Here is a 14,084-nt window from a genome sequence, read left to right as displayed (position 1 = left end):
GCCAATTGAGAGACATAGTCTCTCCAATGTGTTCTGGGTCTTCCCCCAAACCTCCTACCGGTTGGACGTGCCCTGAACACCTCCCCCGACAGGCGTCCAGGAGCCATCCTGACCAGATGGCCAAGCCACCTCATCTGGCTTCATCTGGTGGAGGGGCAGCGGTTCTACTCCCGTGTTTCTCCCGGATGACAGTGCTTCTCACCTCAGCGCTAAGGGAGAGCCCAGCCACTCTACGGAGAAAACACATCTCGGCCACTTGTACCCGCGATTTTGTCCTTTCGGTCACTACCCAAAGCTCATGACCGTAGGTGAGGGCAGGAACGTAGATCGATTCCGGCGAGCAGTATTTTTCATGAACTTAACGTCGTACAGTTATCTTTTTACATTTTTTATCAAGTGGCGGTGATTGAACGCTGCAGAAACACAGGCAAGCTTTAAGTGCACCTCAACTTTAAATTTGGACTCCCTTGCTAGGTTTTTGGTAAGCAGGTTCAGAGAACGTGTTGTTGTGGAATAATAAGAGGCACAACACAACTTGTATGCAGTTGAGGGAAAAGGGATACCCCGTTTATTCCGTTCACCCTTAAATAGACCCAGTGAACAATAACAATGACGTGGATTATCAAACCTCATCCTTCCTTGGCCCTGTTGGCAGGACATTTTGAAATCACATAACATCTGGAACATATCTTGTATAACTTCGGTCACGATGACCTCCCCCTCAGTCACGTAGGCCTGAGTTCAACTGTCTTTCACAGAACAAAAGGTACTCTGGAGTTCACAGGACAAGAATCATTTTACAATATATTCCCCCCTTTTGGGGGTCCCAAACCCCCAAAACAAATAATAATGTCTCTTAGACCCGTCATTTCACCGTCTTCATTTTCCGAAAGAAGTTCAAAGATTAAGTTCGTGGGGATTTTGATGCATGCTTGTCCTGAAGAATGGGCACGGGGAAGTGGGGAACGTGTTATGGGCAGTGATTCGGTGTGTGGCAAGGTCGGGAGAAATGTTTCTGCTCATATCATCACCGCCCAGAGGATTATTGTGCCTCTGTAAGAATGGTGTAGGCCATCTTCAGTCCCTTCTTCGATCATCCGCCGATGATCAGCACGATGTCATCTGGAGGGACCCTTTGTGATGAGGGGCTTCTTTTGCCGAAACGAGGTGGTGACTTGGCACGTCACATGTTGGAGGAGGGCGCTCATCTCACCCCTTCCTCATAGCCTGCCTCCTGGATGGATGTCCTCCCGCACGATCTGGCTCCCTCGATTACAGCCCTCAGGAATGACTCGTCTCGGCTGGCGTGGTCCTCATGGATGGCTCGTCTCGGCTGGAGGGTCCCCTTGGTTGGTATAGCTGACCCTGTGCCAACTACTTATCTAACTGTCTGGTAACTATTATTATTATGAGTTAACTCAATGATCTACCAACTACACCTGTCTATAGAGATAGTATATATGTGTGGCATAAACTGTACTCTGAGTGCTGTGATATAGTGAATATTGAACAGATCACAAATTTTACTCCATGTCTAATTCTTCATGATCTAATGTACTTCTCAGGTAACTCATTGAATAACTGCGTCAGTGTAAACTCACAGCGACTACAGAGTAACTAACCTAGTAAGTGAGTGACATAATCCTGACATGGTAGTTAATGCTAAATAACTGAAATAATACACTTGTTAATAATAACTAACTGGTGTTACTCAGCAGTCCAACACTGACTAACTGTGAGTGAGTGCATTGTTGTTCAGTCCCGCCAAGTCCATTGTCCTTTTATGTCAGTCCTGTCCTTGGCATGGCGGTTTTCCACACGCTACTAGCACAGTTCGTGGAGAGGCCTCAGCGCATTGTGATATACAGTTGGTGGTGTCCAGCTCAAAGTCCAGCTCCTTTCCCAATCCCACAGTCAATCATACCTCACGGCTCATTGAGTCCTCTGAGTCGGTGTCATCGTCCTCACGATCGTCCGGATTGGGAAATAGATCAGGCTGCTCGACCACCAGTTGCGCTAGCTGAGCCTCTGCCACTTTGGTAACCGCCAGCGCAGTCATCTGTCTTACAAAAGTCTTAATCAGTACTTTCTTCAGAATGGGTACGATGCAACAAAGTAACAGACATATTACTGTCAAAACTATTACTGCAGTTATTCCCGTTCTTGCCAGGTTAGCACCCCAATGCCCAAGCTTTGTGGTGAACCAGTCAAGTGCCTTTACATCTTTCCCTGCATTTCCTGTCAACTCTTTGCTTAGTTCACTAATTCTAGACATTGCTGTAGTAAAAGATCCTCTTCTGGCCGTGTTCATGGGTATGTAGGTACAACATTGTTCTCCAAACATGTGGCACACTCCCCCCTTCTCAGCAAGCATCCAATCCAAGGCTTGACGATTTTGCCATGACATTTTGGTTGTTTCATGTAATTGTTCTCCGAGCGCTCTGAGGGCTTCATTGGTATAATTAATAAAGCGTTGTTGATTATAATACACGTAATTAATCCATTCCGCATTTTTATTGGGCGTAATCCAGAGAAATATGGACTCCAGACCAGCCTTAATTTCACTCCTAGCTTTGAATTCCTCTGGAATTCCTCGTGGTTGCCCTATTGCGTCTAGATAGACCCGAGAGTCTGGTATGTATGATCGTTTAAATCTAATGGCACCCTGTGTTTGGAGTACTTCTCGGACACCTTTGTACATTACTTGAACGGGCACTTTCATCCTTACCAATGTGCACAGGCCAATCCATTGCTGAGGCAGAACATTACGCAATATGTCATCTCCACACATCCAATAGCTGTCCGCTACTGCCGTAGATTGTACAGCCAAAAATTGATTATTAGGTATTGTCATTGTTATATTTTGACATGACTGATCATTTGGGCCTGGGTTCTCATACCATACCGGTCTGGTGACAAAAATCGGAATCATGTTTGCGTGTGGAAACCAAGATAGTACCCAAGTTACTTTACACTTCACCGTAGTATTTCCCACATAATTCCCAAGTTGGTTATCAGTCTTAAACCCACCGCTTGCGAAACATTCATACTCTGCCGTTCTATCTACTTTATACTTTGTTGGGGGTCCATCTAAGGCTGTTGTGAGTCCAAACTCAGTGCACACATTATCCTTAGCCCGAGCAGGCAGTGGACTCATTAAATTGTGTGTCTTTTTTGAGCCATAAATTAATCTACATTGTATGGTGCACATTGGTAATGAGAAAAGCCTAATTTTATGATTAGTTGACACGAATCCTCTTTTTTTACATTTCTGCCTTTGTTCATCTGCACATGTTTTGAAACTGTTCTTTTCAGGAATTACAATTGGTAACGCGGTTGGAGCTGCTGAACATGCTATGCATTCCACATTTGTCATTTCCCTGGTTGTGTACCATATCCATTTATACCACCCATTGTATCTGGCTTGTTCCCATTTACTCTCTTCCTCTGTTTCAAAACTTCTTGGTCTACCATTACCAAAATCTGGGTAGTCAACAAAATCTGAATTGTTGTTTCTTGAGTCATAGTTGCTATAGGTACAGTTGTCACAATACTCATCATACAATACAACTGGTTCAGTTGTCATGGTCGTGAACCCTGCAGACGTTGTTGTTACAGCTGATGTCGTTTGTACGCTGATTGTTGTGCTTCCACTAGTTGCCTGTGGATTGGGTACTGCAATAACAGGGGTCGGCGCTGCCACATCCATAGATTGTGGAGTGGTTGCTGTTGTGACAATGTCATGTAGGATCGGCCGAGGCTGCTGGGTTGCAGTAGTGTCAGTGACTTGCAAGGTCACCCCTACTGGAGTGGTCCTACTTTTCCGTTTTATTGGCCTTATTGGCAATTGCACAATTTTACCTCCTGGCGGTTCCGTATAGTACATACTTAGGATGTATGTCTGTTTATCTGGCCATGCTCCCCCTTTTGACTTGTCTACAATTAGATAAAAAGGATAATGTGGTTCTCTCCACTGCGGCTTTAGTCTAACACCCACTTCCCACTGCTGTGGTTTTTGTAGTACTATTAAAGTGCATTGGTCTGATCCCCATTCTGGAGGCTCATCTTCTATTTTAAAATCCACTCCACATATACCCCTACCGAATAGTGACACTGTAAGTGAACGAACATCCTCCACTCTCCCTAGTTGACTGACCTTAATTTTGGCAGTCCATAATTCTGCAAACTCTACATTGTCCCTCCGTTGTGCTGGTGCTGAGTGGCGTATAGTTGCATCGTACTCATCTGTTTCATGTCTTTGGACTTTCTTGGAGGACAGCGTCCCTTCCCCCTTGGTGTGAGACACTGGTATTGCATTCATCAGTGCCCACAACATGCAGCTCACCATCACCAGCAAGTGAATCTTTGGCGTTTGGCGTTCCATGTGTGCTTCCTTTGTTGCTCAACTCCTCCTCTTGCTTGGATTGGGCTGGACGCACCTTGGTGCAGTGGTTTAAATGGTACCACGTCGTGCTCCCTTCCACTTGGACAGCCGTCGGTGTTGCTCGCACCACCTTATAGGGTCCCTCTCGTCTTGGCTCGTGCCACTTTCGCCTGTACACCTTGATGTACACCTGATCGCCTGGCACCACCAGGCCGTCTGACACCTCCGTGGACTCAGGAGCCCTGCTTTTCTCCTGCACATAGATAGCTCTATGTATGGCAGTTAACTGTTTTATATAATCTTTCAGTTCATTTTGCAACTGCTCAAGTGGGGGCCCTTTATAAGGCCCTCTCAAATGTGGTGCTGGCATGGGTCGACCCGTAAGCATTTCATGCGGTGTTAGATGTGTCATTCTGTTAGTCTGCATGCGATAACTCATGAGTGCAAGTGGTAGTGCACCCACCCAATTTAACTTTGTGCTAGCACAAATTTTATTGAGTTTGGCTTTAAGTGTCCCATTTACTCTCTCTACCATTCCCTGGGACTGAGGATGATAGACACACCCCAACCTTTGTCTTATTCGCAACTGTTGTAAGATTCCTTTGGCTACTTTTTGCACGAACGCCGGACCGTTGTCCGAACTTATTTCTGATGGTATTCCAAACCGCGGAATTACTTCTCTTAACAGGAATTTAACAACAGTTTCTGAACTCTGATCTTTAGACGGCATCGCTTCAACCCAACGACTAAATCGGTCAATAACTACTAACATGTACCTCTTTCCATGCACCGATTTAATCATGTCTACATAGTCTAGCACAAGATGTTTGAATGGTCCTTCTGGAACTGGTATGTGTCCAATGGGTGTAGTTATGCCTTTTCTGACATTTTTCTGTGCACAAACTTCACATTGTCCCAAGACTTCATCTATCATTGACTGTAAATATGGTGACCAATATCCTTGCTGTTTTATCTTCCTTACAACTTCCCCCTTTGCACAGTGATCTGGACTGTGCACATCTGATATTAGCACTGTAAGTAATGAGACTGGCGCAACAAGCAGTCCTTCATGTGATCTCCACAGACCTTTTTCATCTTTTGAAGCTCCTCTCTGCTGCCACAAACTGTGCTCACTTAGCCCTGCATTTTGTTGCATCAACACAATGTCATCTGGCGTAGCGACTGGTTCTATTGTTGTTGGTTCTATTATTGTTGACTGTTTTGGCTCCAATGGAGCCAAAACAGTCACCTGGCTTTTAGAAGCCAATTTTGCTGCTTCATCTGCTGCATTGTTTCCCTGCACAACATCTTCATTTCCTTTCCTGTGTGCCTGACACTTGATAACAGCAAGCCTTGTCGGTTGCATCATCGCCGAAATAAGATCAACTATCTGTTTTTGGTGGTGTATTGGTGAACCATCACTTTTTTATAACCACGTTGCTTCCACACTGCCCCAAACAAATGACACACTCCATGTGCATACGCCGAATCCGTATACACATTTGCTGTCTTTCCTTTGGCCATTCTGCACGCTTCAGTCAAAGCCTTCACCTCAGCTAATTGTGCAGAGCATGGTTGTATACAACTCTCAGCCTTTATTGTCACAAAATCACTTCCTTCCTGTTTGATAACCGCAAACCCTGTATGGCTGCCAAGGTGATCTCTGTAACACGATCCATCCACAAAGTATGTCACTTCTGCATTTAACAAAGGTGTAGACTCCAAATCTGGTCTTAACTTCGTGTACTTCATTGCCTCTGGCACACACTCATGAGGCTCACCTTCAAAACTGAATGGCATTGTGTCTGCAGGATTTACCGTTGCACACCTTTTAATGGTGACATCTGGATACGTCAACAGTGGCAAGTACTGCAAACATCGAGCCTGCGTTATCACAAACCTATTTTGGTGGATCAGCTCAGAAATTTTATGATGCGTGTATATTGTCACTGGATGTCCCATTGTGATTGTTGATGCCTTCTCATACGCATAATGAACGGCAGCCAACCCTTGATAACATGGTGGCCAACCCTGGACCACATTGTCCAGCTTCGTGCTGTAGTATGCAAGGGGTTGCTTCCTTCGACCACTACAGGTTTCTTGCATCAACACTGCAGATGCATACATGTTATGTCTATTTGACACGTACAAAAAGAACGGTTTGCCATAGTCTGGTGTTGCCAACGCCGGAGCTGTTTGCATTTCCTGTTTGATTGTTTCAAACGCAATTCTGGACTCATTGGTCCATTTCAGCGGTGACCTCAATGTCTGAGTCTCACCCTCCTTCATTATTCCTCTCAATGGTGCAGTTTTGACAGCATAGTCCACTATCCAGTTTGAGCTGAAACCAGTCATGCCTAGAAAAGTCATCATCTGTCCCACTGTAAGAGGGAGTGGCACTTTGCTCACTCCCTCCAACTGAGAGGGTGCCACTGAGATTGTTCCGTGTGATATAACTCTTCCCAGATACTCGACCTGGGGCTGGCAATATTGTAACTTTGCCTGGGAGGTCTTATGCCCCCCCTCAGCCAACTTCTGAAGTAATTTAATTGAGTCTCTGTGGCAGTCCTCGAGTGTCGGTGCGCATATTAACAGATCGTCAACGTACTGTAACAGGGTGCTATTGAGTTGCAACCCTTCAAGGTCCTCTCTTAACACCTGATTAAACACATGTGGACTATGTTTGAACCCCTGTGGCATTCGAGTATAGCAATATTGTTTTCCTCGATATGTGAACGCAAACAAATGTTGAGAGTCTTCGTGCAACGGAACACTAAAATATGCTGAGCACAAGTCTATTACTGTGAAAAACTTAGCTTCAGGTGGAACATTTGTCAAGAGAGTATGCGGATTTGGTACTTCCACTGGACTATCCTGGATGATCTCATTCACTGCTCGCAAATCATGTACCAGCCGGTACTTGGATTTGTCTGCTTTCTTCACAGGTAGTATTGGCGTATTACAAAAACTGTGTGTCTCAATTAATACTCCCGCTTTCAGAAGCCCTTCAATAGTTTGGCTTATACCTTTCTCTGCCTCTAATTTCAGAGGGTACTGTGCGCGTCTTGGAAGTTTCATGTTTGGTTTAAGCTCCACTCTAACAGGGTTTGCTGACTTCACTAACCCTACATCTGTTTCATGTTTTGACCATAGATTTTCTGGGACGTGTTCGAGCATTTCTTGTTTTAAGTCACTCTCACCTTCACGGATTTGCGGCATCTGTGGTACGTCAAATGAAGTGATGATCACTTCTTTTGGTTTTGAAACCATATGGGTACCACACAAAATTTTTATCTTTGTCTCATCTGGCGACACAAAAATTAGTGGATTTTCAGTCGCATTCCAAGTTATTTTGGACGCATTTTTCATCATTGGCCCCAAATCCTTTGACGCAAAATTTTCGTTAACCAACAAGGTTATGTGTGGTGCCGAATTGGGCACGTTATACCATTGTGCCAGGAAAGGATTTGACTCAACGTTAAACGCTGCACCCTCTTGCCCAATTATGATATACTCTGTTGTCAATGACACCGTCAGGCCTTCAGTTTGTGTTTCCCACTTTTCTTCAAAGATTTTGCTACATGATGGATCAAAATAGACTGTGCAATGGTATTCAGACCGTGGTTTTGACGCTTTTGGAATTTGAGCACAGATGTACTTTTCCCACTTTTGGAAAGCCTGGAGCACTGGTTCTGATATATCTCCTAACCAGTATACTTTTGCACGTGCTGTCTGAACATTCATTTGGAACTTTTCCTTCACTCTATCTACTTTCACTCCCTCAGGCGTACAAGAAATGTTTACATTCAGCTTGCATAGAGCATCTCTTCCTAGTAAATTTACTGGTGTCTGCTCAGATACCAGAACTGGCAATGTCGTTGTTTCGCCCTCCATTGTTAGCTGAACTGGAGCCGTCATAGGTATTGTTTGAAGCTTTCCCGAGAATCCTACTGTTTTGACAAATTTGTCAGACATGGGGAGGTGTGAGGCGTAACTTGGACCTACACAAGTGTAGGTTGCTCCAGTATCGACCAACATTGGTATTTGTTTTCCTCCGATTTGAACTTGAACTACTGGTTCTTTTTTAGTTATAGATGTTACTATTGGCAGCTGACCTTCCCCTGCAGGATTCTCTGGGCACCCCTAATAACCATAATTTGGACCTCCCCACGGGTTGACTGGACCCAAATATGGCTGTTCTGAATTTGGACCTTGGCTCAATGGTTGTTGAGGTTGTTGATCTCCATAGCCTCCTTTGACCCAATTAGGCGCCGGCCATGGATTGGTTGGACAGTTCTGTCGATTGTGTCCTTGCTGTCCACATCCCCAACAGACTTTGGGAAGTACTTGCGGAGGGGTAGCTTGTTGTTGCGACCTCCTTCTTGATCCATCTTTTCGGCCCATCTGATATTGCCTTCCCCTTTGCGACGCTTGATTTGTTCTTGGTTGAGCATATACATTGATGACAGGTGGCGCTTGAACTGGTGGTACTGTTGTTGGCACTGGAGCTGGAGGTGGAGCTGGAGATGGCATTACGGGTGCCTCCACACTTGGCTTTGCATCCCCGACTAAGGCTTGAGCTTTCTTTTTGTTCTTGCTTGACAGTTCCCCAAGTTGCAACTGGGCAACCTTTCTTTGAACTTCTTGGTCTTGCTCTTTCAGCCGTTGTTCATCTCGTCTGTATTTTTCAATAGCATGTATCACATGCTCACAGAACTCCCTGTGTGACTTTGACGTCAGTCCCACAACATCCTCCAGTCTACTTTTTACTGGAGTTGGCATGGCTTCAACCACTGCTGTTCTGAATAGTGTGGTCATCAGTGGGCTATTTCCAACTTCTTCCTCAGTCTCTTGCTTCCACCGTTTGAGCTGACGGCTGATATACTCGGCAGGGTTCTCCGTTTCCGTAAGTGGCTGTCCCTTCAGGGCCTTGGGATCAATCTTGATCGGATACTCCCTTCGCAGTGTCCCCCACAAGTCTCTGCGATAAGGATTGAACTCAATACCATCCGCTTCAGGATTTTGCATCCATCGATGGCCACTTAGATATAGCACATTTTCCATTGTTGGTATCCCCAACACTCGTGCCCACACAGCCTTGATATCTCCAAGCGCCAGTATTTTACCCACTGTTTCTTCTTCAAACGCCCTTATCCATTTGCTGGCCCCCTCATGGATACCAGGCAGCCTGGCGATCAACCCCTCAAGATCAAGTGTTTGCCAAGGAATATACTGTCCCTGTGTTCCTTTTATTAATATTGGCAATTGATGAGCCGGATCGGTATACCTCTCTGGAGGGTGTATGCCAGGCCTGTATCTGAGATCATACTTTCTGTTTTCCTTGCCATTTGCAGCAAAGGTAAGACTTCCCCCTAAGACTTCTCTTTCTTCTGCCTCTTGGACTCCCTCTGGATAGCTTACTCTTCTTTTTACTGGTATAGCACTACTTACTCTTTCTACTGCTCCTTTTTTTTTTTTTTTCTCTTCCTGTTTTTCTTCTGTAGCCATACTTTGTACATATTTTTCATTAACATCATCTATCTCATCCTCAAGTTCTTGAATTATAGTCCTTTCCTTTTGTCTTTCTAAGTCCGAGTGCTCCAGGTTCAGCCAATATGAGTGTCCATCCTTTCTTGTCATCTCTTTAAGCGCTTGATCTTTTTCAGCATAACAATCCAGTACTTGTGACTTTTTTGGTTTTGCACCCTTCCTGTCTGTGCTGCAGTATTGTGGTGGATTTTTCAGCCTTCCAACTGGTGAAATAGGATCTTGTTTGTTGTCATCAAAATCAACATCTCCTGCAACTTCGACAGTTCCCGTAATAAAAGGATAAAGGCCAGACGGAGCCACTGCAGCGAACTGACTATTACCCTGCATGTTTTTGTCCATATTTCTGTTTTTTATTTTAAATCCATCGTCGCCTTTAGCTCTAAACAGTTCACGATTCTTTTTCATTGTTTTTCGGAACATTTCACCTTCCTTTCTGAACAACTGTATAATTTCCAATTCCTTTTCTCTTTTCTGTTGTCTTTTGTTACTTTTATCTTTGGGTTTATAGTCCTTTATTCGGACTTCCATGTCATCACACAAACTCACATCAAATGTTCCACCTTCAGGCCAACTTGGATTTAAGCTTTTAGTGCGTTTTGTCCACTTTTTAGAGACCTTCTCGATGTCATCCTTCCTTTTTGGGTATTTTAACCCTAAAATCGTTGTCGAAGGAATAGCCATTTTGAGTATTTCAACTTTCAAGACAGAAATTAAAATAAATGTTATTGTTTGTTCTGTCACAAAAATAAGTTATTTTGCAAAAGTATCTTAAACTCAGACTGCAATTTTATCACAATGTTATTTGATGAGTATTGTCTTTATTCACTTTCAAAATTAAGTCTTTATACACTAGCACACCACATTAAAATGTTTTAAACTTAAACACCAACATGACACTTTCCATAAATGCTGTACAGTTCAGAACCACAGCTTGCAGAAACTCTCCAATCTCATAACACAAAAAAAAAAAACTCTTCCACTGGCTGGCTTGTTCTTCAAACACTCAGAGGGAGGGCTGTAGCCACTCCCCTTGTGTCCCCTCGCTCAACACCTCCTTCAGTTATTCACTTCACATCCGGTCACTGGCAGAACCACACAGCTTGACAAGATTCACTAAGTTCAAAGTAATGCAAAACAAAGTCTCAACAGACTTATCACACAGCAAATTGCACACAATTTTCTTCTCAATTCAACCACTGCAATTCTGCCCTTTCAGCTAGTTCATATCCCCCACTACAGAGCAGACAACGTTATGACGCACTTTGAATTTCTCTGGGACCACACCCAAGATAGCCTCACTCCAGTGCAACCCACAACAAATTAACATTGGCACAAATAACACAACTAGGCAACTGCACTACACTCAATAATAACCACATGCAGCACCTCCAGCAACAGACACAAAGATGACACACAAACTGCTTTCACTTCAACTATGTGTAAGGTTGACCTTTTTGTTGTTCCAGAAGAGATCATTCAAACAAAGGATGAATCTATGAACATTTCTCACAATACGTTTTTAACCGCACTTCTCACTTGCGTGTGTGGCAATTTTCAGCTATTTACACTGGCTAACGTTACTGTCTTGCGACTAAGATGATTAATCTTATAGTTATTTTCTTTTGAGGGTTACAAAGTACAGTTTGTCCTCAGCTGACCTTCGTTCACACACTCACTCACTCAAGACAGTGAAAAAACACACACAAAAAAAAAAAAAAACAACGCTGAACGCTTTACAGAAGAGGTGAGACAGTCAGCCACACACACACACACACACACTTGAAGTACTGTATATGCCAATTGGATTTTAGAATTTTAGTTACATACAACAAATAACAAAATTTTAGTGCACTTCAAACCAAACACACAAGTTAAGCAATCCAAATGATTGCTTCACGCCTTAATCTCCTCCAGTTGTTATAGTTTAGGTATGCATTAATATACTCATGACTGACCTTGTCCGGCTGACTAGGACTGCAAGACTGTTCTAGAGTTACATCACAAAGTAGACAATAAGAACTACTTTATTGTAATTCCGCATGTGTAATTTGAGTATGCTTCTCTACTTGTTAGACGTGATTTGCTTCACGCATATTATATAGGCGCAGCCTTTGCTCTGTAGTTGGTCACCTCCTTTGCGCGTTCGGAGGGTCGTAACCACACAGACTTAGCGCGCAGTGAACGAACTCTGCGTTGTATAGGGTACCTCGCTCTACCAATTGCAGTCGGCCTTATATTTAGCCCTTAATTTTTCCTCCATGAATGAACTCCCGGACTAAGAGTTGCTGCAGCATAAATTGTCGACCTCACACACACACACAAAGCCGGCACGAGCCTGTACTCTTTTCCTTTACTCAACACTTCTAAAGTACGCCAATCATGCTGTAACACAGCTGGACTCGAGTCATTTTAGTAAAACACACAAAAAGTTTTTCCCACTCTAAAGTGAGGGCCACATTTTGTGTGAGTGTTCCCCACCCCCACTCTGCAGTTGTTATTACAAGGTAATGCACTAACAACAGGCTCTCTTATTTGGAGAAATTTTTAACATTAATGCTCATTAGTTACCCCCATTACTGCACCACACTGTCAAACCAAATGGTAAGAAATCTTACCTGTTTTTACGGCCGTTGGTTTGCAATATGGTGCAGGTCAGAAGGCCACGAGCATCAACGTCTTTCCTTCCAATCCTGTTCGTGACGCCAAATGTTGTGGAATAATAAGAGGCACAACACAACTTGTATGCAGTTAAGGGAAAAGGGATACCCCGTTTATTCCGTTCACCCTTAAATAGACCCAGTGAACAATAACAATGACGTGGATTATCAAACCTCATCCTTCCTTGGCCCTGTTGGCAGGACATTTTGAAATCACATAACATCTGGAACATATCTTGTATAACTTCGGTCACGATGACCTCCCCCTCAGTCACGTAGGCCTGAGTTCAACTGTCTTTCACAGAACAAAAGGTACTCTGGAGTTCACAGGACAAGAATCATTTTACAATAGTGTCATACCTGGTTTCATATTTATTAGTTGAGAACATGCAAATCTACACAGAGGTGCCCAGGCGGAGATTTAGACACTCAATGACTCCTGACTGGAAGGCCGACATGCTAACCACTGGACCACCGTGCGACCCCGTCACACCCCTAATATCCAAATCTCCATTTCATCTCTGTATGACTTTTGTCTTTTGTTTGTTCCTGCTCTCCTCGTGCTTGTAAATGCTTTCGGATTCCGTCCTGCTGCTTTGGGAAAGCGGTGTCTTATTTGCCAGAAATTGTCTCTGTCTATAAATTACAAGCGTCCGCCTGCATGTAAATCAGGTCATTTTTAATGGTTGCAAGGAGAGGGAGGGGTGAGCGACTGGCAAGCGCTCAATTTGATATTGATTACATTTCCATCTTGCAAGACAAGCTGGGGTATATATTTAATTCACCGCGCGTGTGAGTGGTTTAAATGATCATCCTGTGTGTGTTGTTTTCTTTCCTGCTCATCCTCGTCAAAGGCGTCCTACTCTTCCTTCTGGTTGCTTTATTTTGACTTTTTCACTTCCTGCATATTTTCCCTAGAGAAATTAAAAAACAATAAAAAGTTCTCCAGCAAGTATTGACAATCTTCATGAAATAAAATGTGCAAAATAAAGCACGTTGGCTCGTGTGTGTGTGTGTGTGTGTGTGTGTGGGAGTGCAGCATCAGAAGGTGCAACAACACGTAACCCAACGCTTGACAAAGTCACGGTGCCTATTTTTAGATGCCTTGGTTAATTATTCATGTGTTGTTTGCGGTGCATTGCCGGTGTCACGGTGGCAGGCGACTTGTGTGACATCTTCACTGGGCGAGAGTGAAAGTGTCACTCATGTTGCTGTTATCGCCTCACCTGCTTTTGGAGGAGAAAAATCATTTTGCCACCCATTTGGATGCATTTCTCCTACAAGACCGCCGCCTCTGATAGTTTGCATTCAAGTTGGTCGGGTAGTTTTCAAGTTGAACAGGCTTAGCATAGTTATTTTGTACTTATTTGTTGGTTTTTGGGCCGCACGGTGGTCTAGTGGTTAGCACGTTGGCCAATACAACGTGCCCCCACGACCCTAATGAGGAAGAAGCAGTATAGAAAATGGATGGATGGATGGATGGTTGGTTTTTG

The 14,084-nt window shown here is 43.9% G+C and overlaps 1 protein-coding gene across 3 annotated transcripts; it reads right to left on the bottom strand.

Annotated features, from left to right (window-relative positions):
- Positions 1 to 539: 539 nt before the first annotated feature.
- On the bottom strand, positions 540 to 12,941 carry LOC129181223 (uncharacterized protein K02A2.6-like). Of its 3 annotated transcripts, none has more exons than XM_054776096.1 (2): positions 4,896 to 5,907; positions 540 to 3,426 (listed from the first exon to the last, which is right to left on the bottom strand). In XM_054776096.1, the coding sequence occupies exons 1-2, from the start codon at positions 5,751 to 5,753 to the stop codon at positions 3,373 to 3,375; spliced, it is 912 nt and encodes a 303-aa protein (XP_054632071.1). In that variant the 5' UTR covers positions 5,754 to 5,907; the 3' UTR covers positions 540 to 3,372. The 3 variants fall into 3 exon arrangements, with proteins under 3 accessions (XP_054632071.1, XP_054632069.1, XP_054632070.1); XM_054776094.1 differs by lacking the exon at positions 4,896 to 5,907 and adding an exon at positions 12,550 to 12,941 and having other exon boundaries at positions 544 to 4,637; XM_054776095.1 differs by having other exon boundaries at positions 544 to 3,426; positions 4,896 to 5,584.
- Positions 12,942 to 14,084: the final 1,143 nt, after the last annotated feature.

The sequence above is a fragment of the Dunckerocampus dactyliophorus genome, chromosome 5 (genome assembly GCF_027744805.1).
Source record: "Dunckerocampus dactyliophorus isolate RoL2022-P2 chromosome 5, RoL_Ddac_1.1, whole genome shotgun sequence".
Classification (NCBI taxonomy): Eukaryota; Metazoa; Chordata; class Actinopteri; order Syngnathiformes; family Syngnathidae; genus Dunckerocampus; species Dunckerocampus dactyliophorus.
This window is presented reverse-complemented; position numbering and strand designations above follow the sequence as displayed.

Excerpts from the sequence above, each read along its gene's own strand:
- LOC129181223 (XM_054776094.1), bottom strand. The coding sequence starts at position 4,384 with ATGGAACGCCAAACGCCAAAGATTCACTTGCTGGTGATGGTGAGCTGC.